The sequence below is a fragment of the Cupressus sempervirens genome, chromosome 4 (assembly GCF_028749045.1).
Source record: "Cupressus sempervirens isolate cs-2001-9-10 chromosome 4, ASM2874904v1, whole genome shotgun sequence".
In the NCBI taxonomy this organism is placed as follows: Eukaryota; Viridiplantae; Streptophyta; class Pinopsida; order Cupressales; family Cupressaceae; genus Cupressus; species Cupressus sempervirens.
Window position 1 is genome coordinate 15,463,679 of NC_143121.1, and position 23,325 is coordinate 15,487,003.

At 32.6% G+C, this 23,325-nt stretch overlaps 1 protein-coding gene across 1 annotated transcript in view; it reads right to left on the minus strand.

Annotated features, from left to right (window-relative positions):
• Positions 1-292: 292 nt before the first annotated feature.
• The window catches only part of LOC149559695 (lipid phosphate phosphatase epsilon 1, chloroplastic-like), a 176,197-nt gene continuing 153,164 nt past the window's right edge, over positions 293-23,325 (minus strand). The window contains exon 6 of the mRNA XM_089827464.1: positions 293-493. Coding sequence (XP_089683590.1) covers positions 293-493 — 201 coding nt within the window. The remainder of the gene's footprint in view (positions 494-23,325) is intronic.

The window sequence follows — 23,325 nt, forward strand, 5'->3', positions numbered from 1 at the left end:
ATACTTTTACTGTATATCAAATTATATTGAATATTTTCACTAAAATATTTTTATGATAGATCATTGAGTGAATAAAAACATCAATACAAATCTCACAAAACTACATATGTATATTAAAAAAATACTAAAGATTAAAAACAATAGAAATCTTAAATTGTCAAAATCATTATTGTCTTACAATGAACATATATGTATAAGGATAATAATTTCAATGAACATAAATTATGGAGCATTAATATCAGTTGAAACATTTATACAAAATTTACTATAGGAACACTCATATTTTAGTTCCTTACTTGTCTATTGTCATTTTTAAACTTATAATAAGTGCACCTACATGGAGGAGCATACGAAACCTAATAAAAGAAGGTAGACATGTCAACTCAATAATTTTCCATAGATAATGCCAACTATTTGCAATGAGAGAACCTAAAACTCCACCCACCATAGCTTGAGCATATGTATGCACTCCTTCAAAGATTCGTGTCCATGCCTAAAGTCACACCAAAAAAATATATTAGTATATATTTTACACTTTAAAAATTTATTTTTAATCTATGTTATAAATATATTATTATGTTAGTCTATTTGTAAATGTCATAATATTTTTATTATTTTACAAAATTAAAAATTCATTTAAATAGTTAGCTATAAAAGTTTCTTTGTAATGACAAAAAAATAATAATATAATTATTTATTTATTATTAAGAAAAGCAGCAAGAGGGTGCTAGCCCATGGTACAAACAACTCACACTACATTTTACTAAATAGAATTAATAGCATCTAATGCTAGATATAGGATCACCAAAGATCTACAATATAGACTGACCTTTGTAAAAGACAAAGGTCTGTGAATGACACACGTTGGGACAAGCCCCTATACAAGTTGTGAACCATAACCAAAAACAAGAACCAAGGACTTAGATGAGCCCTTTAAAACTTCTAGCATACATCCAATTATGAAAATACAAGAACCAAGAAGAATGAGGTCCTTTCGTCACCATAAAAATTGAACAACTAAATAAGGCAACAACCTGCCTATCCTTTCTTCTCTATTATAACTAGAGATTCATAACCATCTTGGCCCCTTTCTTAGGCTAGAACTTTCAAAGATCTTCCACCACACAAAAGTCTCCTTTCCCACCTCAATAGTGAAAGGGTCCCCCATAGCAAAAATAGGGGGAGAGAAGATCAAAACATTGAGGTTAGGAAGGTGGAGCCACCAACCCCCCAACCTATCACAAGCAGTAGCATTGAAAATGTCCCCATCCATAGGAGTCTCCAACAACTCACACTAGATGTCCACCTCAATAGGAGATAGCTTCACCTCCATAAAAGCTAGAAAAGAAGGGGCTGGGATAAAAATCCAAGTCCACCACCTTAGTAACAATATTTTACTCATAATGAGAGGACAATGGAGACCCCTCCCAACAAGGAACCAAACATAAACATTAGGAAGATGGAAACACCAACCCCCAAACCTATCAAAAGTAGCAACCTTGAGAATGTCCCCCACAATGGGAGTCACCTCCACAACCAACAATTCAGACTAGATCTCCACCTGAATCAAACATAGCTTCACCTCCATAGAAGCCATGTGAGAAGGAGCAGAGTCAAACATCCAAGCCCGCCACCACTGTAACAACATATTTCTCATAATGAGAAGACAATGAAGAGCCTGCCCAACAAAGAACTAGCTATCCACTAGTGGGGAAACCCAAGCTTGATCAACCAGCATAAAGGCACAAGAACCTAATCCTTGAAACCAGTATTTCCCAAGAGACAGGCCGCATGAGCCTCCGCAACCAAAGATTTCCCCAAAGATAGCAACCCATCATACCATCCAACATAGGGAGGGGATGAGGAACCATCCCAACCTAGTCTTTACAAGCATAAAAGCAAGGAGTACCATGCAGATAGCTAAACTCCCCACTAGAGCTTGGGAAGACACAAGATCCAAAAGACTTGATCCAAAAAATGTCGTTCCAAGGTAAGATGAACCAAGGAGAATGAGAGCCTTGGAACAAGCTTTGAAATCCAATACCCCCACCCTTTCCCATCTTACCATCACAAGTAGCAATGAAACTAGGGGAAAACCTCTCTCCCCATAATCATAGAAGGGTAGAACCAACCTTCACAAAAATCAGACAATAGATCTCAAAAGAAATCTGCCCCCAACCAAGAGCAAGACCCTGAAAGAACCTATCAACAATGTCACTAGTAGGAATGGTACTGAAGACTAGACCCCAATCTCTACACATCCTTCTCAAACAATGAAGGCCACAACCAACATGAGTTCCAACCCAAAGGAAAAATCTCCCAATTGAACTGCACCACACAAGATCAAGATGATGTGTCTGAAAAACCTTTGCCCTCATACCAACAAACAAAGAGTAGTAGGGCAACAAGATAGTTGGATCCAATAGGGAAAAGTCCACCAAAAGCTCACAAAAACAAACTCCCTCACCACCAAGTGCATCATCATCCTCATCATCATTGTTACCTTCCACCTAACCAATCTTAGACACCCCTGCAACACTCCTGCATCTACAGGAAATCCTCAGTTTGAAATCTCTAGACCTACTCCCTTTCCTGCTCATCCTATCCCTTTGTATAATTTAATTATTTGTTATAGCTATTATGTCTAAACATTATTTAGCTACTAGAATATTTTATAATTTATATTATTTGATAAATTCTAATAAATTATTGATTATTTTAATATAATTCAAATATACATTAAAATATATAATTAAACTCATCATTACAAAATACAATATCATTCACATCTTCTATTGAAAGGCTAAAGCCTGGCTCAAAGGTTTTTATTCTTGACCCCGGAATCGATGTTTCTGTGTTACTAGATTGTGAAGAATGTGAAAAGATTAAGAAAGCTAGTGGCTATTGCTCAACCTTTTTTGAGCTAAGGGAATTCTTTAGTGGTGTTAAGAAGGATTCTGATATTGGTCAAATGGGACAACCTAGTTCATGAGGTCTATCAAGCATTTTGGGTTGGTTGTAAATCTTCTATTGCAAGAATGATCATTGATGACCTAAAATTTGTAAGTTTTGTTGCTTTAGTTATGGCGGTAGACTCAGTCTTCTTTGGTTGATCTCTGTATGTTGGGTAGGTTGTTAGATTTCTTTTGGGACAAAGCTTTCTTCCAAAAAAATTTAATCTTTTTTGGAAATTAATATAATACTTATTTGTTACTAATAAAATAGAAAATGTAACATTCTCCTTATACAAGTGATTTGTATTTAGAATAATTGGTATAAACTAAAAAATTATAAATAAAAGTGGAGATAGTAAAAATTCCATCTAAAATATAACATTAAAAGACAAGACAAGTCCATAAATAATATTATCATTATAGGAAAGATTCGTTTAAGACATTGTCTAACTAGTTAGAGAGGAAGGATTTTTTTGAATTCCAAATAGTAGTTAACATATACATATTTAGTATGTAATAATTCATTCTCTATAAAATCAAGAGCCATGTGTATCTATATCAACGTTCTTGAAAAGAGAATTCTACGAGAAGGTGTCATTGGAATACTAATAATTGTACACGGTATACTATTCCAATGATCTAAAAAAATCTCAACTTGAGTAAAATTAAGTGTAATTCTATTTACTTGCAACTAAATGTGCAATAGAAATCAAAAGGAATCATGGAATAGAGAAGATATATCATTTAAAATAATTAAATAATGAAGAAGAGCTTTTTAGCTGTCCAAATGCTAAAACAAATTCCACCCTAGAAGTATGTCAAATTTAAATGAACTTAGTAGAAATTTCTTGTCAATCTCCCAAAAAATCAAATGTCATGAAAAAGGTTCAACCTAAAATTCATGAAGAAATCATAGCATATAATTTCAAGTAGCCTAAGCTTTGGTGGAAAAAACTAGAAAATATACATAAGATATTTTTATTTTCTATGAAATGAAAAAGAGGACTGAGAACACCAAATTATGTTAACCTACTACCAATAGGGAGACCTTGGTTAAAAAGACAACAAATATGTTGGGAAATGCTATAGTCTAAAACATGGATTGTCAACTACCCATAGAAGAAAATATTTATGTGTGATTAAGCTTTGAAACCATGTAAAACTACAAAGGAAGTATATAATATTCCTTGATACTTTTCAATTGTGAAACTCCAAGCCTAGAATTTTACTTCAATGTTTAGAATTTGGTTAAATTTGGTGAAACTCTACCTCTCCCCTTCCTCCTCTCCCTCTCTCTTTCCCTCTCACTCTCCCTCCCCAACCTTCCCCTCTACCTATCCCTCTCCCTCTCCCTCCCCCTCTCCCTCTCTCTCATAGTGATGCAATACAAGGAAGGAGAATCCAAAAGGGAGATGTCCTAACCCCTAGAAAACAACCATATAATGGAACATAAACTAAAACAAAATATTTGATACTAATTCATAGCTTTTTATTCATAAAATAATTGATTACATGCAATGTATTGGGCTATAAGACCTTCCCAATTATGGCCAAATCCAAATAAATTACAATAGTTCTTCAAGATCCCTAAAGCTCTAATTCAATTACTAGCTTTCCTAGATCTATAACACAACAACAATCTAGTAGTAACCTCCAAGATCTCAACTTGTGCTCACAAGCCACCAAGCAATCTCCTTGTTTCTAAACCACAACCACTAGCTCTAATCTCAAATTTCTATCTCAAATACTCTCCTAATAATGATATATAATTTTCTAAATAATGTCACACAATCATACTCTAATGATCCACACTTATCCCATCATGATTTCTACTTCAATACAAGCTCCTCAAATAGCCAGCTAAGCCACAAGTTGGCTAGTCAGGCAGTTAATTACAATATAGGTCCACTTTGGAATAGTAAACCAAAACTATAACAAACATGAGCCAAACTAAATGCCAGGTTATATTTAGGTCCACACATGACCCAATAAGATATCATTCTCTTAAAAAGGTCCCATTTCATCATACAAAATCATGCAAGATGAAAACTCCACATGTTTCATGTGGAAATTGACTAAAATTTGATACGAAACAATAATAGTGATATCTCATCACTTTGACTGAATCATGACTTGTGCTCTTAAATAAAAAAATTAATTTAGTTCCTCTACAACCCCCTAATATTGAAAAGTCTTATTCATTAAGAATAAGTGTGCATCCATCCCAAAAGTCACTCAAAGAAACTTATCATGAAAACTAACATAAATCGATGCTCTGGGAGAATTTCCATATATTCCAACTCATAATGAATTAATACTTGCACAATTGATATAAGGTAGTATGCCAGTCTATCTTCAAATCTTGAGATTGGAATACTCTAAATAAATGTACAAAATTAGTTACATCACTTGCATCAAGCATGCAAAATACAAAAAATACAACTCTAGTAGCAAGGTAAAATGACTCTAACTTCAACATAATAACTTCAATCTATATGAAATCATGAGGAAAGGTCCCCGAATGTGTCTCCAAAACATCCCTAACTACATAAGTCATAAATCTACCAAAATAAAAGCTCAATGCTCCTATATCAGACTCGTCAAGTAAATAGAAAAGTATGTCCTATACTTTGATGTCCAAAGAAATTATCTACACCCAATTTCATCTTTACCAAAGGTTTACACTTCATCAAAGTCAATATAAAAAATATGAAAATAAACCATCTATGCTTCATCCAATGAAACATAAAAATAAAATAAATCCTAGCAGCCCAATCAACATGCTCACTCGCAAGAACAAACAGAACATAATGCTTCACCAAGAATCTCTGTAACTAATCACAACTAGCAACAACAATATCCTCAAACATGTACTCCATGTTAGCAACATCATGTAACTCAAAAGCTAGGTTAGAAACATGTAATTTCAAATCCCTAATAAGAGAAACATTTAAATCCTTAGTCATGTCAACCATAGGAAAATCAAGAACATATAGATCCACAACATCATGTAGAATCAAAAGCAAATCAAAAACTAGTAAATCCACACCAGCAACATCAAAATCCACATCAATAGAAAAATCTATACCCTTAATCATCTCAAAAAAAAAACATATGAATTCAGATCCATATCAACAACCATATGAAAATCCTCATAATAAACAATCTCATTGCTCACAACAAGATGCTTTGCAACATGTAATTCGTCATGAACAACAACCTGAATATCCATGACCAAGAACTCTACAATTTTTGTTTTAGACTCAACCAACTTATCATTGCGATGAATCTCCATCTAACATAAACAAGGTTAGGAGTATCCTCTACAAAAATCTGAAGTTTCTCTATAGGTTTCACATCATACTCCACAAACTAATCAATAAAATGAACTTCTTCCACCTTGACCTTGTTATGCCATTTTCCCTCTCAAACGAGTCTTCTAACTAGCTAGACAATTCTCTTTCAGATTGGTAGACTTTAACTCTAGTAGCATACACATTCCTTCTCTTGTTTCTCAGTTTTTTTAGAAAAAGTAGCACGCACAACAGCATCCATATAAGCTATTGTTTCATTAATCATTCTCTCCACTATATTATAGATATTTGCAAACATCTTAGAACCATCTCCCAAGTTTTGGAATAATTTATAATAACTATGGAGGATGAACCAATTATCCAAGGTTTGCATGCATAAATAAAACTTTTCATAACTTACTAAACCCATAAAATATTTCCACTCACACATGGATGCATAAGATTATGCAATGACTTAAAACTTATCGATTACCATTAAATCAATTTGCAGAAATATAAACATGAAACATAACAAATTCATCAACACACTTGACATAATGATTTATGCAAAAACTCAATTTGGGAAAAACCATGAATAACACACTACTCTTTTCACTCTTCTAAAGTGATGCCATGTGAAAGGCCAACCTTGCTAAAGATTAAAATAACACTATTAAATGTAACCCTCTTAAAGGATTTCAATCACCTTGTTAGAAGTGAGCCTTATTAGAGGACTTTAGACCATTAACTTGGAATGTCACCTAGTTAAAGGATTTAAAATTAATTGTTAGTTCAACCTTAATCCAAAGGATTTACCCTAGACTGATAAAATTGTTGGAGAGTAATAGTAAGCCTTTGATTTGATACAACTTCCAACTTCATTTGTAGATTATAAATCACTATTTAGTCATTCATTCTGCTTGGCCTTTGTACATTACACTTTGATAGCTTGTTCACTCTTCAAGAATTCATATCGTTAAGTCTTCTTGCTTAACATGCCATTTCAAACTCTTCTCTTGGGTCACTTGATGAAGAAAAAACAATGACTTCTTGTCTTTCTTAGGTTCTTTTACATGACAACTTTACTTCATGAGCTATTGTTCCCATAAATAGGAAATTAAGATTTTTTTTGGTAATTCTCCATCATCCAATCTAGGGTTATGATGGATTAGGTAGGATACAATGTATCTATCCCACATTCCATATCTCTTCTAGAAAATTCTAGAATCCACTTTGAATTTGCCTAAAATTGGTTCACCTTGAATTATGTGCCACTAACTCATCAACCTTATCTTCCAATTGGCTCATACAATCCAAGAAAATAAACTTGTTAGCTTAGATCTAGTGAATTCACAATCTTTTATATAATGCAATAGCTCAACATTATCTAACTTCTGATGCTCAACATATAATGCATTGCTCAACATCCACTGTGAAATTACTCTGTATGAACTAAAGTTTACTAGTGCTCAACATCAACTAAAATTTACCTGACATCCACTGTTCTACTCAACATTCACTAGAATGAACTTTACTTGGCTCCAAATAATTTCCTGCTCAGCTTGCACTAATTTTTCTCGACACCTACTATCCACTCGATCAAGCTTGGCATACAATCTTTGTGTAACTTGTTCTTCTAAACCTTCTTAGTGTAACCAACCTTTGTAATCTTAAGTAGATTATCAATACATCATGTCATCACTATCTTAACTAATTCTTGTACTTAATTACATAATAATAACTCAACTTTCCTCTAGGTGCTATTGTTACATTTTTTCTTCAAATCCTCTTCAGCAATCAAATAAGTGATAGTACTTGAATCTTATAAGTAGTTGTCTAACTAGAAAATAGTAGCTTTCACATCAATAAGAAAATAATGATTGAAGCATATATTTCATGCATGCATGTTCTCAACAATCTCGTTCTTTTATTTTCTTCTTCAATATATTCTCAAAAATCTCTCTTGGTCATTGATGGAAAACTAAACTAATCAAGCAAATCAACCAAATGGTTAAAACCTTGTTCAACCAAACTGACTCGGTTAAAACACTAAGACAATACCAGAAAGAAAAGAATTATTTGTATTGAAATTTTTCCCTTTATCAACAACTTCCATCTTCTAAAAAGGTTACAAAACTCTTTCATATAACACACTCTGAGTTTCTTCTTATATCTCCCACTTGCTAGGTACATTAGGTTTTCTCCTTCTTTCTTATATTCTTCTCTATCTCCCTCATCATATTTTTTTTCTCTTCTTATTAGCAATATCATCAATTATCTCCTTCTAAGATCAATGACAATTTCTTCATCAGTAATTATACATACTAGCTTGATCAACAGAATAGCTCCTCTTTGACAAAAATACCAAAGACTTGTCATCTTAACATGGCAGATATAAACTTTTTCAATTTCTTCAATTTCTCCCTCCCTCTTCTTTCTTGTGATTGATTTGAAGTTTCAGCTCCTTGATTATTTTAGGTAGCTGCTAAAGTAAGATCCACTGCACTAATTTGTAACATGTGAGAATCAAATTATTTGATGTAGGACACTCCTCTTGTTACTTATATGGCCTTTGATAGGGATATCACCCCCAAATTTACCTCTTAGATACTCATGAGTATCCTTAGGTAATGCTTTTGTGAAGATATCAGCAATTTTCTCTTTTGTGTTAACATATTCCATCTTCACCCCTTTATCTTGAGCTAACTCTCTCAAGTAATGATACTTGATTGCAATGTGCTTAGTCTTTATGTACATTAATGGATTCTTCGATATATTGATAACACTTATTTTATCACAATATAGTATCACTAGTTCTATGATCTCTTCCTTCATTCCTTTGAGTAACTATTTGATTTGTACAACATTTTTACAATTTACAATAGCAACAACATATTTAGCTTTAGTATTAGATTGTGAGGTACAATTTTGTTTCTTGCTAGTCCATGTAACTAGTCTCTTGCCTAAGAAAAATGCTCCTCCATTGGTACTATTACTGTCATCAATGTTTCTACCCCAATTAGCATCAGTATAGGATCTTAATTAAAATTTCTCAATTTTCTTGTAGTATAGACCAAACTCTTTTGTTCCTTTTAGATATCTCATTACTCTCTTTACAACTATTAAATGATTCTCCTCGAGATTAGCAAAGAATCTTGCATCTATCTCTATAGATAATGCAATGTTAGGTCTACCATGTACAACATATTATAATTTACCAATCATAGACTTGTATAATGTTTAATTCACCTTAGCCAAATCATCATTCTTTGACAACTTGTGTCCTATCACCATAGGTGTACTTACTAGTTTGGAATGCTCCAATCCAAAAGGTTTCAATATTTTCTTGACATACTTTGATTGAATGATGTATATACCATATTTCATCTAATATACTTGCAAGCCCACAAAGAATTTGATCTCTCAAAACATAGATATTTGAAATTCTTTCTTTATTTGATTTCCAAAATCCTTGCATAAAATTTTTTTCTCTCCAAATATGATATCATAAACAAAATTTTTTTGATAAAAAATCACCTTTTCCTTTATTTATCTTTATGTAAATGTTTTTTTATCATCAATCCTTTCAAATCCAATCTTCACAAGATAGTTATGAAGCCTCTCATACCATGATCTTGGTGCTTGTTTCAAACCATATAGAGCCTTTTATAGTCTAATTGCCATGTTCTTATTGTTGACATCAATAAAACCTTATCGATGTTCTATGTAAACTTTTTCCTCTAATATGCCATTCAAAATTGTAGATATAAAATCCATTTGATAAACTTTGAAACCTTTGTATGTAGAATAAGCAAGTAGAGTTCTTACTCCTTCCTATCTACCAATAGGGGAAAATGTCTCTCCATAGTCAATTGCTTCTTCTTGTGCATATCCCTTCCAAACTAATCTTTCTTTGTTCCTTGTAACCTAACCATTTTCATCTAGCTTTTTTCTAAATTCCCACTTGGTGGCAATCACATTTTTGTCTTTTGGTCTAGGAACTATACTCTATGTTTTTTTTCTCTCTATTTGTTCAATCTCTTCTTCCATGGCTTTACTTCAGTCAACATCTTCTAATGCATCTCTTACTAATTTGGGTTCCTTCATGCTAAACAAACATATATCATTTCTAAATCTATTTCTTGTCATTGGTCTAGCATCTTTGTCTCCAATGATTTGTGCAATAGGATGATGTCTTTAGACATATTTAGACAATCTTGGCTCAACTCTAGTTTCTTCATTTTTTCATCCAGCTTCAGAATCACTATGTAATTCTCTATTAGGTAGTTCAACTTCTCTTTCATATACACCAATCTTAGAATTAGAGTGTGCTCCTACTTCATTCTATAACTTGGCATCTAAATATAGCTCAATTCTTGAATGCAACTCAACATTCATAGGATATGACATACCTTCATAAAGTATACAAATGACTTGTATTCTTCTTTTTCTTTCATAGGTTAAGCTTCATACACTTATGTATATTCATCAAAATTTAGATTTTCACTTTCTATAACTTTGTTAGTGTTAGTATTCAAACATTTATGAACTTTACTTCTTATGGAATATCTTGGGAATATACCTTCCTCACTTTTTGCATCAAGTTTACCATTCCTAAATTGTTTAAGAATGTAACATTTACTTCCAAATACCTTAAAAGATTTCACATTGGGTGAGTTTCCATACCATAGTTCAAAAGGTATTGAATGAGTCTTTTTGGTGTTTGAAACTACTAAACAACAAAATTATCAATACCAAAATGATAACACTCATATAGCCTAAGGATTAGCCATTTTACATTAACAATTACACAAGTAAACCATTTGGACCCAACTTCAACCAAACCAAGGATGGTTTCCTACACTTTAGGCTCTGCAAAACTAATGTGGGTATACGTAGGGATGATTCTAATAAAAATAGTTGTATGAATATTATCTTAGTTTTATTCCAATTCTTACCTTCTATCCTTAGGCACATACATAGTTTACCAATTTCTTTAATGCAACAAGCTTCAGGCTTAGAGAAATTGACATGTGTCCCTTCATAAAGATATTTACATTTTGCTATCACAAAGGGACAAAAAAGGGTGCAAAAAAAAAAAGTATACCTCAAACATTCATGTGGTAGGCCCCTTTTCTATTACATTTCTTGGAATGATAAAAATTCTATGATTTGATTCTTTTATCATTCTGATTCCTTAGAGTAAGTGGCCATCAGGCTTGAAAGTGATAAGTCATCTTTTGTTACCTGAAAATTCACTTTAAACTAGGGATTCTCTTTGTCTTCATCATTGATTTTAAAGGTAATAGTTACCTGAACATCATCTTCTACCCCATTACCTTCTACCTTCTATTCTAAAGATGTGAATTTTTTCATCCATTCATTGTAGGTAGTGTCATCAGGCCAATCAAAATTTAGGACCTCTCTTTGTACAACTATCAAAGAATTCCCAATAGCCTCTATATCAACAAAATCTTTTCTAATGGTGCTATAGAATATCTATACTTTGACAAACTCCTCATTGGTCATAGCCCATTATAAGTTCCCATTTTCATTTAGGAAATTATTCATCCTATGACAAAAAATCTTATCCAACTACTTTTTCCACTCATCTTTTTCATTTATTTTATCAACTATTTTCAAAGCACTAGGAAATAAATCAAATTTGTCACCCTTTTCTGAAATGAATCTTCTTTGTCATCAAAGCCTTCCAATTTAGTCAACAATTACAAAATCTTCTATGTTTGATGACAAGGAAGTTGGATAACAGATATGTGCATAGTTGTGATATCATTATTTTTTTCTATCCACTTATATACAAGAGGTCTAAATTTAACCTCATCTCTTTTTAATTCATCTCTTAGTTTTGCAATTCTTACTAATTGATCAAATAATTCTGATCACTCAATTCTCTCTATGAAATATAGTCTAGCTTGCCTTATTTTCTCTTCATACTAATTATTCAATTCTACATGTAATGCATACAATTTATTCTCTTCTTCTTCAAAATCTTCTACTGTATAGAATTGTGGCCTTTCAGGGGTGTCTAGTATCTCAATGATTGAGGTTGACTTAAAGGGTTAATTAGGTGGCCTGGGGTATACAATCTTGGGTTTGCTTGATTCTCCTACTTTTCTTTTCCCAAGTTGCTTCTCCATTTTAGATACTTTGTTGTCTAGTGATTGTATCATCTTACCCCTATCCTCATATGTTTTCAAAACATCCTCAAATCTAGCATTGTGTTGTGAAAACCTATCATCTTCCTATCAAAAAAACATATTGCCAAATTTCATCATCTCTGAAGCCATTCCAAAACTCTGTTTACTGCCAACCTCACTAGCCTTGAATAATATTAATGCACCAGTATGCTCTGCAATGGAAATTTCTTGCATTCTAGTTTTGTCCCACTTTTTAATTGACCAAATAACTATGACCTAGTGGTTATCACTCAATCTAAATCCTCTATGGGCCTATAGTACATCTTCTTCAGTTTTATATAGAACATCATTTTCTTTACTTATTGAATCAAATACCATTGCATTAACTAAGTCCCACTCTGGTAAAACTAGGAACCCTAACTATTTAACTATTTTCCTTCCAGTTCAGGTGTAAATTGAGAAAAAACATTTGAAAAATTAGATTGTCCCTCTTCCTTTATAACAGAGTCTAATTTATTAGGTTTCTAAGATTTTAGCTTTTCACATACTTTTTCAAAATTTCCTATATTTAATCTCCACAAAAATTGTGCAAAAGCTCTAGATTTGAAAAAAAATTCATCATTAATAAATTTCTTAGAAGCTTGAGCAATAATTCGGTCCATCTCCCTACCTTGATAATCAACAACTATAAGATCCAAGGAGGGTACAAGAGGTGCTTGTAGTTCTCCAGTCTCTAGGTCTATGGTATTAACAATACCATCCCCTTCTCCACCAATCTGTCTTAGCTACTCCCTTAAAGACGCTTCATCATCTATTTGGATTGGGGTTTGGCTTGTAGAGTATTCCTCTACATGGGAGGAAGAACCTTGCTCCAATTTCTACCTTTTTGGTGTACTAGCTACAAATGGACTTTCTGGTCTTGGTTTTTTTTGAAGGGAAGCCTGTTGCACATTTTGCACCACCACATAACCTACCCTTTCCTAAAAAGTATAATAGCTAGGAGCTACTATGTTTTTTTTGTTTATCCTCCTTTGTACCTCTGCATCCTTGTCTAGATAGGGCGTGGCATATGTAGCATTCTTCTTATTCATTGCTTGTATTATTATAGAAAAATTATTCATTAATGCTTGCATTTTGGCTCCCCAATATTATTTTATCTTTTAGAGGGTCATAATTAGAGTCAAAAGAATTGATGAATTCTAAAGTCTTACTAAACACTATCCATTTTTCTTTGCTTAATTCATGTTCCTATAAAGAGAAAATGTTTCTAATAATATCCTCAGGATTGTACATATATTTTATCATGTTGGCTCCTTTCTCTTAAAAGATCATAGAACCCCTCTCGATCAATAAATCTTGCATGGGACTCTACCATGTTGTATTGATCTAGGAATAAACTAAGGTGTTTCCATCCTTTCCTTACAAAAAAAAAATCATATACCATAATAACAATTGGAAAAAAAGTACCTTTCTTGGGAAAATCTCTTTCATCAATGGTTCCAATCTACCATTAGAACTCTGCTATCCCTATCTTCAAAGGCATATGGAATAGTAGCACATGAGGCCTCCCCAAAAAACCATATACTATTATTATTGTGGAAATATTATATGTGATTATATCCCCCCAATTATGACTAAACATAGCCCTTTTGTATGGTCCTTGGGTCTGACCAATTCTAGCAGTGATTAAGGAATCCTAGGGCTATCTCCTCTCAAAAGCAATCTAACCTTGGATGCAAACTATCTATAAAATCTCACAAAACTAGCATCTCTAGCCTCTGAGGTCATGTACACACTCCAAATTTGAACTAGATTCCTCTAACCATCCTTGGTTACTTCTAGCTCTATACCCTTAGAGAAGTAGGTAACTCCCTTATATAGGTATACATTCATGAGAAATGATTACCAACATAATGGTTTGTTTAGTTTCCCTCGTGCTATCCCCACCAAACCATTGTGAATTAGTTGTGCAAGGAATGTGGAAAAATCAAGAATAGTGTTCATTCCAAATTGTAGGGTTTGAGCCATGATAAGAACAATTGAGGCTGGGATTTTCTCTACTTCATCCATCCCACAAATCTTTTAGAGAGAAAAATGTAATGCTTGAGCCCTAGCATTAAAATGTCTTCTCAATAATGGCTCTAGGGTGCTAGCAGTAATCATAGACAAAGTACAAATTTTGGTAGCATGCTCTTGCAATGGCCCTATCCTTAATTATATCCTCTATGCATCATACCTTATTTTAAGGTCATCCATGTCAATTATTTCATGCACATCATGGTTAAGATTGAGATTGAAAACCTCTCTTATCAATTTAGGGGAAACCTTAAAAATATTTACCCCAATGTGGTTCCTTACCCACCCCTTAATAGGATCACATTTCTTAGCTAGGTTAGATAGTAGGTCACTATCAAAGAAAACTACAGGGACTATTAGTTTTCCAATGTCAAATTCCTAGACATTACTCATAGGGATATCTAGTTTTCATTCTAAGAACCATTTCTTGAACAATTATAATCCTCCCATAGAGACCTAGGCATCTCTTACCTATTTAACCATATCATAGAAACCCTTAGCTACAACTACCCTAGGATTCTTATGAATCAACTCTCTCCCCTTAGTGATTTCATTTATAAATAGTGGGAAGTTTTCACGAAAAACATCATGCATAACCGTCTTTAGGTAATTAGTTTTCCCAAAGAATTCCTTTCATGGAGGCATTTTGATAGAACCTTAAGAATTACATAATAATAGATTCTTGATTTTTAGAAGTTGTATCATACTTACACGTAAAATCATGCTTCTTCTCTGTATAATTTTAACTACAATTCACTGGATCACTTGATAGAATTTTTGTGCCAAATTCTATGCTCTGGCTTCAAAAAAATTCTACACTTTGATAACCTCTTGCAATGTTGTGGTTCAATAATGGAAAAATTGTGAAATATATTTGGGCATTGAAATCACATGAATTAACTCTGCACCATATTAACTCTCAATAGCTATTATTTCCAAATTGTATCTAGATTTGAATGTTATTTGTAAATTTTCTTAGATTAGATGGCCTTAATTTAAAAAGCAGAAAGCATTATGACTTTAAAAACTTGGCCACATGTTGATCAGGTGCTTCCCTGCATTATTTAAAACCCTTGCAACTTGAAACTGTGAGTGAGTGCCCTTCGTCGATCCAACCAAGATCGATGGTGGGTCTAAACCATTGTCCATTATGGTCCCAACACCTATTTTGATGAATAAAATAATAGCTTTTAGCCCTTGTGCTTTGACAAGTCTGACTACCATATTTATTGTTAGAGTTGCCACACCTATGATATCATCACACCCAACTACACACACATGTCATATTCAACCAATGAATGTGCTTGAAGCTTTATGGACTTACAACATGGCATGAATGAACTATCTCCCTAGAATGTAGTCCCACATTGCCACATGGCACAAAGTTGCATGCCTACATTACTTAAAGGTTGAATACTTTCTTATTTTAGGTAAGCACCAACCACTCTTCTTTAAAAGATCTATAGTTGATAGAGCTTCCACCCTTTTTGATAGACAAAACCTTTTACTAACCTAATTGGCATTACACATCAGCATTTTCCTTACAGCATGGTGGGATTTTGCACATGCCTTTCATGCTTGGTCCCACCTTGCTACATGTAATCATAGAACTTTCTTGCATTATTTAAAAATTGAGCAACTTCATAAAATGGGTAAGCAGTGACCATGAATCATACACAAATCAATGATTGTGAAATTATGCATGTTTATAACATTGACTTAGTTGAAATGACCAATTAGATACTTCTTTTTAGTCCAACTCACCTAAAAACTACCATGGAAGACATACCACTATCACATTTTGCAAAGGTGGGCCCATGATGCCAAGTGTTGCAATGGCTCATGCCTGCATTACTTAAGATTCTTGCATTTTCTTAATGAGGGCAAGCACAATTCATTGATTAAGACAAGATCAATGGTGCCTTAAAAATTGTGGTGCACAAAATTTTAACATTAGCAATGGCTACATGTCATTAAGGTGGATTCCCACTTTGTTCAAAGACCTTGCATTTCATCATTATGGGAATGCGCCATCCATTGATCTGTGAGAGATCAATGGCAGGATCAAAAGGTATTGCAAATGATATTTTTTAATAAAATATCTCAAGTAAACTATGAACAAAGCAATGTTAATAATTTTTTATCAAATTTTAATGAGATCATCCTTACATAAGCCCAACCTTAAGATAAATGTATCCTCCCTAAAATTTGAAATAGAACTTTCAAAAGGATTTTCAAAAGCTACGGTTAAACAAGATAATGTGCTAGGGTTTTTTACATACTTAGGGTTTTTCAATGACTATGTTGATGACCAACCTTGAGAATTTAAAAAAATTCAAACAACACAGAGACTAGGACATGATTAGGGTAACATAGAATTTGAAAATTATAAGGAAAGAAACCCTAATCTATAGGATTACACGACTTAAATGATTATTCACCAACATTGTAGAAATCCTTTGGATTCTAAAAAATTAGACAAATAGTGGCTCTATTTGGGATTATAGACTACCTAAGTCTATGCAAGAATTCATAATCTATGGTAGATTAGACCACATACTTGATACAACCATGAAAACTTCTTTAGAGAGCACAGAACAAAATAAAAAAAATGGAGAACCAAACTATACAAATAAATATTTACAAGGATCTACAAAATATACAAGAATACAAGGAAACCTAAAAACTCTTGTTCATAGAATATAGATACTTCTAGGAAAAGTACCCCTTCAAGAATTGTCCATGAACTACAAATTCAACAATTTTTCCAGTTAAATCCTCCAAAAATTTTGAATCTTCTCCATTTGTATCACAAATATTATATGGGCCAAGCCAGATTGGACCAAATTTACCATGCTTTTCTTTATCTTCCATTCTAGCATTCCACATCAATACCATGTCACCTATCTTTATCTTTTTCACATAAGTGCTTCAATTGTGGTTGTAATTTGGGACTCTAAATAGAAGACTCTCTCTTTGTTTCTTCTAATTGCAAAATATCATCCATTCTGAGTTGCATCTCATCAATGATATCATCTTCATAAAGTTGAAAAAATTTATACATCTCCTTTAGATTATTTTTTGGAAGTCTAGCTTGTATACCATAGACCAAATCAAATAGAACACATCCAATGGCCTTTTTCATAGTAGCCCTATCAGCCCATAGGGGTAATGGCAATTTTGAATCCCAAGCATTTTTTTTTTCTTCTAAAATCCTCATGATGATTTTCAATATACTTTTATTACTTGGTTCTACCTGACCATTTCCTTGAGGATGATAGTGTGATGATGTGTACTCTGTAATGCCATACCTTTTACAAAAAAAATTGTATTCTTGAGATTTGAAACACATAGCATTATTAGTTACAATCTTCTATGGGCATCCAAACCTGGTCACAATGTTATTTAGAGTGAAATTAATCACCAATTTAATTGTTGTATTCTTAGTAGGAATTGCTTCAACCCACTTAGTGAAGTAATCAGTAGCCATTAGGATCCCAGAATGTCCACCACTAGACCTATTTGAGATATTACCAATGAAATCAATTCCCCATTGTTGAAATGGTGCCTATACTTCAATAGGTCTTAATGGTAAATTCCTAGAAAATTTTATCTTTCCTCTAAACCTTTGACAAGCATCACATATCTTCACAAATTCATGATCATCTCTAAAAAGTGTTGGCCACCAAAAACTAGCCCTCAGAATTTTATGAACAGTGATCTTAGCCATATAATGATCACCACATACACCTTCATGCATATCTTTCAAAATCCTTTTAGATTTAATTTCATCTACACACTTCAAAAGTACCCCTTCCATATTCCTCCACCATAATTGACCTTGCACTATAACATACCTTATGGCCTATAACTTAAGGGATCTTTTTTGGTTGTTTGTCAACTCTGATGGAGATTTCATGTTTTGCAAATAATAGATCACATCTAAATACCAATCAAACATATCCATGTCACAAAGATTATCCTTGCAACTATCATGAAATTTATTGATTTGGTTTGCCTCTAGATTAGCTTCTATCATCAATTTGATAAAACCTTAATGCCTAACTAATTTAGTAATCCAAATATCAATGTTCAACTCTTGTATTCTATTAATCCATCTACATCTCCTACTAGATACCTCTTGTTGTGATATCCTTTATAGTAGTAGTAGGAACAAAATCAATAACAATAGCACCCATTAAGTAACATCTAAAAGCTTTTACCCCTTTCACTAGTGCATATGTATGCTTTTCATTTATGTCATACTTAATTTCTACTGCTTGCAAAGATTTTGTGAAAAATGCAATGGGTTGCTCATAACCTTCCCCATTTCTCTGTAACAATACTGCAGCAACAATGTGAAATGAGGAAAAAGAAAATATACGCATTAGTTTGTTATAATTAATTTTCTCTCATAATAGGGGCATCTTTAATAGATTGCTTGATCTTCTAGAATGAAATACTAGGTTCACCTTCCCATCTTATCTTAGACCCTTTCTTTAGCATCCTTGATAGAGGCCTGCTAATCTCTGCAAAATTAGTCACAAATCTTCTAGGAAAGTTGATCTGTCCAAACAATGACTTAATGCCTTTAACACTTTTGGATTTCTATATATTTTGCATTTCTTCTACCCTTTTAGGGTAAATCCTCACTCCATTCTTACCAACTAGATGTCCTAACAACTTTCCTTTAGTAACACCAAAATTACATTTCCTTGTATTTAAAGAGATACCATACTTAAGTGCCCTAATAAATACTTTTTCTAGATGTATGCAATGATCATTTTCATCCTTGAAATAAGAAATGAGGTCATCTTGATATACAACTAGAAATTTATCAATAATATCAGCAAAAGACATAGGGTAAACGCACAAACCTGTGTCAGCTTTTATAAAGAAATGTGATATCAAAATGTGACAGTTCAACATTAATGACTAAAAAAATGGTATTTGTGTTTAAAATATGAAGATGATGTAAACTAATGAAATGTGTACAATTGGATGAATTTATGCCTATAATTTTTATAATTTTTTTGAGTAAGAATTTATTCATTTTATTTTATCTTGAAGTCCCTTTTTTAACTGTAAAAAATATAGGGTGTAGTTCCCGTCAAACAAGTATATCCAAATCATTTTTTTTGTTCTAATTTTAAAATATCTTATAGATGACATGTATAGCTAGTGCACAAAAAAAGAAATAATTATTTTTGATGTATATTTTCTTTGTTATAAGTACTCAAGTTTGACCTTATCAAAATCCAACAATTTTTACCTCCCATCTAAACTTCCCTATCAAATCTATGCCTTCTTGAAAAAAATTACATATTCATGAAGAGGATTCTCTCCTTTAGAGATAAATATAATTTTTAATTTTTTAATATGATTTACTATTTTTTTCTTCTTTTCAGAGAGCATCTTTTGAAATGTTGAAATATCAGCTTATAACATTTTTAAATTATAACATATTATAACTAATCAAAACACTCAAAAATTTATATAATGATGATACTGAATCTGAGATCTATAAAAGGGTATTTTTATTTTTTGAAAAAAATTGAGTTTTGATAGAGAAATGAGATTTGACTAGAACAGGTTTTGATATCATAAACGATGACACAGAACTGTGCATTTACCCCTCATCCATAGCCCTTTGTAAAGTAGCCCCAACATTAGCAAGCCCAAAGGAATCCTGACATAAATAGAAGTACCCCATGGAGTAGTAAAATTAGTCTTAAACTATTTTGATTCTTTAACAACCACTTGATTATAACCTAAAAATCCATCCATCATAGACATAAGCTCAAAACTAGTGACCCTTTGCAACATAGCTTGCACATCTGGCAATCCACAATTATCATTTAATAAAGATATATTAAGATTTATGAAGTCAACACATATTATGTCTCCATTTTTCTTCCTAATAGGAACTAAATTGGATACCTAAGAGGAATTTCTAATAGGCTTTATGATTCCTACATCTCTTAATTTGATTAGTTCCTCTTGCATTTTGGGAGCCAAAGTTGGATTTATTGGCCTTTGTTTCTGCCTAAAAGGTTTAGCATCTAATTTAAAAGGGATCTCATGCTGAAAAAGTACTTTGCTTTAAGCTTTTAGGTCATCATATGACCATGCAAAATACATCTCTATATTTCTTTAGCAAGCCTATAAAATCTTTTCTAATTTTAGGAGGTAACTTCTTACCAATATATGCCTTTTTAGGTGTTTCTTTAGTTCCCAAATTTACCTCCTCTAGATCTTTCACATTATATTCACTAGTATTCATTTGTGACCTATCTTGGTTGTCAAAAATAGTCTTTAAAATAACTAGACCCTTTGGGATTTTGTTTGTCTTCAATTGCACAACTTCCTACCCAAATACAGTATCTTTTCCATTTATATTCTCTACATACGCTGCACAGTCAATTTCTTATCCTTGCAAAATATTCTCACAATTCAAAAATCTTAGAATATCATTATAATCTTCAAATACTTGCCAATTTTGGACATTATTAGGGACAAAAGGCCTAGTTTGAATCTTAATTTTAGACACACCAACAAATGTGATATTCTTCTAGGCTTTATTGCTATATTTACTAGTAAATCTTCCATCTTATTACTAGTCCTATCTTTCCAAATTATCCCAAATATATCAAAACATTCAATTGTATCCCATATAGCATTTATATATTGTTTTATATTTTTGTTCTTTGATACATAAGCATTTCTTACTTGGGATACAACCAATTAAAAATCTCCTATAACATGTAAACAATTTATCCCATGCTTATGATCTACTCTAAGGCCTAATACTAAAGCCCCATATTCTGCTATATTGTTGATACAAGGGAAACCTAAAGTAAAGGAGAATTTGTATGTTATCCCTACTGCAGATATCAACAAAATAGTTGCAGTAGATCCATCCTTCTAGCATACGCCATCAAAAAATATAGTCCATACATCACCTTTTATCTATCTTTGTGTTACCTTCTACTTCCATTTGAGATTTATGATTGGATTTCTTCAAAGTCAAAACCTCAACTCAGAATGCATTAATATCTGTATCCACAAAATTTGTCATATCATTCTCTACATCTTCTTCTATCATGTATACACTTTTAGGCACCCTATTTACTTTTATCAAAATCCCCTCAATGTTAAAAGTAGCATATAATAAATCACATTGTAGACTCCCTCCCATGGTAGCACTCCACTTTCTAGATAAGAACACGCCATATTGAGGTAGAATGTCAACAACCAACACACTCATAGTGAGCTATTTGTTAACATAGCCTATCAATCTATATGGTAAAGAGTTAATAGTACCTATGAATATCACTTCTCTTTTCTCCATAGCACAACATCTTCATTCCTTCATGATTTTAAAAGGCATCATAGTGTGGGAAGCGCTAGAGTCAATCATGCAATTTTGTAATGTTTTATAATTTACGAAAATGCTCAAAAAAATGGCTCAACATTTCCCAAACATTAATTTACAAAATTATCCAAAAATATCTGAGGGATTTGAGACATAACTACTTTAGCTTCTTTATCTTTTACCTTTTCCTTACTACTTTCCTTAAGACTATAACTTTCATTACACTCATGTCTCACCTTTATATTAGTGCCTCCCAACCATGCTAAAGCTTTATTTCTATGTTTACGGATCCTTAAAAATTTAGACAAAGGAACCTTGACATTGATTTATGATAGCATTGTAGTCGTATCTATAAAAGAATCAAATGGGTTATCAATAACAATACTCCTTTTATCATGAATTTTATCAAAAAAATTTATAACACCTTGGTGATTCTTGTAACTCGTAATGATTGATTTTGGAATCTTCTCATCTAACTTCTTGGGAGCATTATTTGGGGACTCACAAGTCTTGGAATTATTCTCCTTCTTTGGTTCCCATTTTTTATTGACAATTTTAACCTTATTAGTAGGGATTTCTTTAGGCTTCACAACTTCTCCTTTTTTAGGACTAACACCCTTTATAAACATACTATCCACCTTGTCACTACCCTCATTTTTAGCCATGTTTCTAGTCTATACTTGAGCTATCATGTTTGTAGTAATTTGATCAATCTCTTCCCTAAAGGGTTTTCTTAATGTGACCTCTTCTTTGGCATTTACCATGTTGCATGCAACATCTTGAACATCACTCTCATCAAAAAAAAAAATTGTTGTTGCACATTATTCTAAAACTTCCTTTGCTCATTTACATCCTCTATCATAATCCTAACAATTAGAATAATCATAGTGTGATTCAAACATGTTACATCCTACTTCATCATTTTTTTCTTCATGTTCTTGACATTTTTCTACTACAATCTGATTTCTAGGGAAGGACAAGGCTACTACACAAGATTCAACAGCATGGGGTAATTGACACACAAAGCACCATATAGGTTTAGTAGTGAATTTAGGATCATCCACTAAATTTAAAAAGTTTTTGAATAAGGGATCAAAGGTGACCTTGTTATTGGTATTCTTGGGGGGAGAGATATTAGGTTGACCATCTTTCCAGGTGGTATTCTAAGGGAAATTTTGTAACCTATTTTTTCTACTAAAATTTGATAGGTAAGGTACCCTATTTTTAGTGGGATTTCTATCATTTTTTACCTAAGGGATATTTAGATTCTTTATAGAATTTAGAACTTGACTTATCTCACTAGGCTCTTTCCTTTTTCCACCTCCACCTTTGTTATCCTCCTTCCTATTTCCCTTATTTCCAAACAACCTTGGATCATCTCTTTTACTTTCCAATCTCCATGATATTCTCAAGTTATTCTCTACATTTATAGCAATTATGAAATCATCTCTTTACATCCTAGGTTCTTT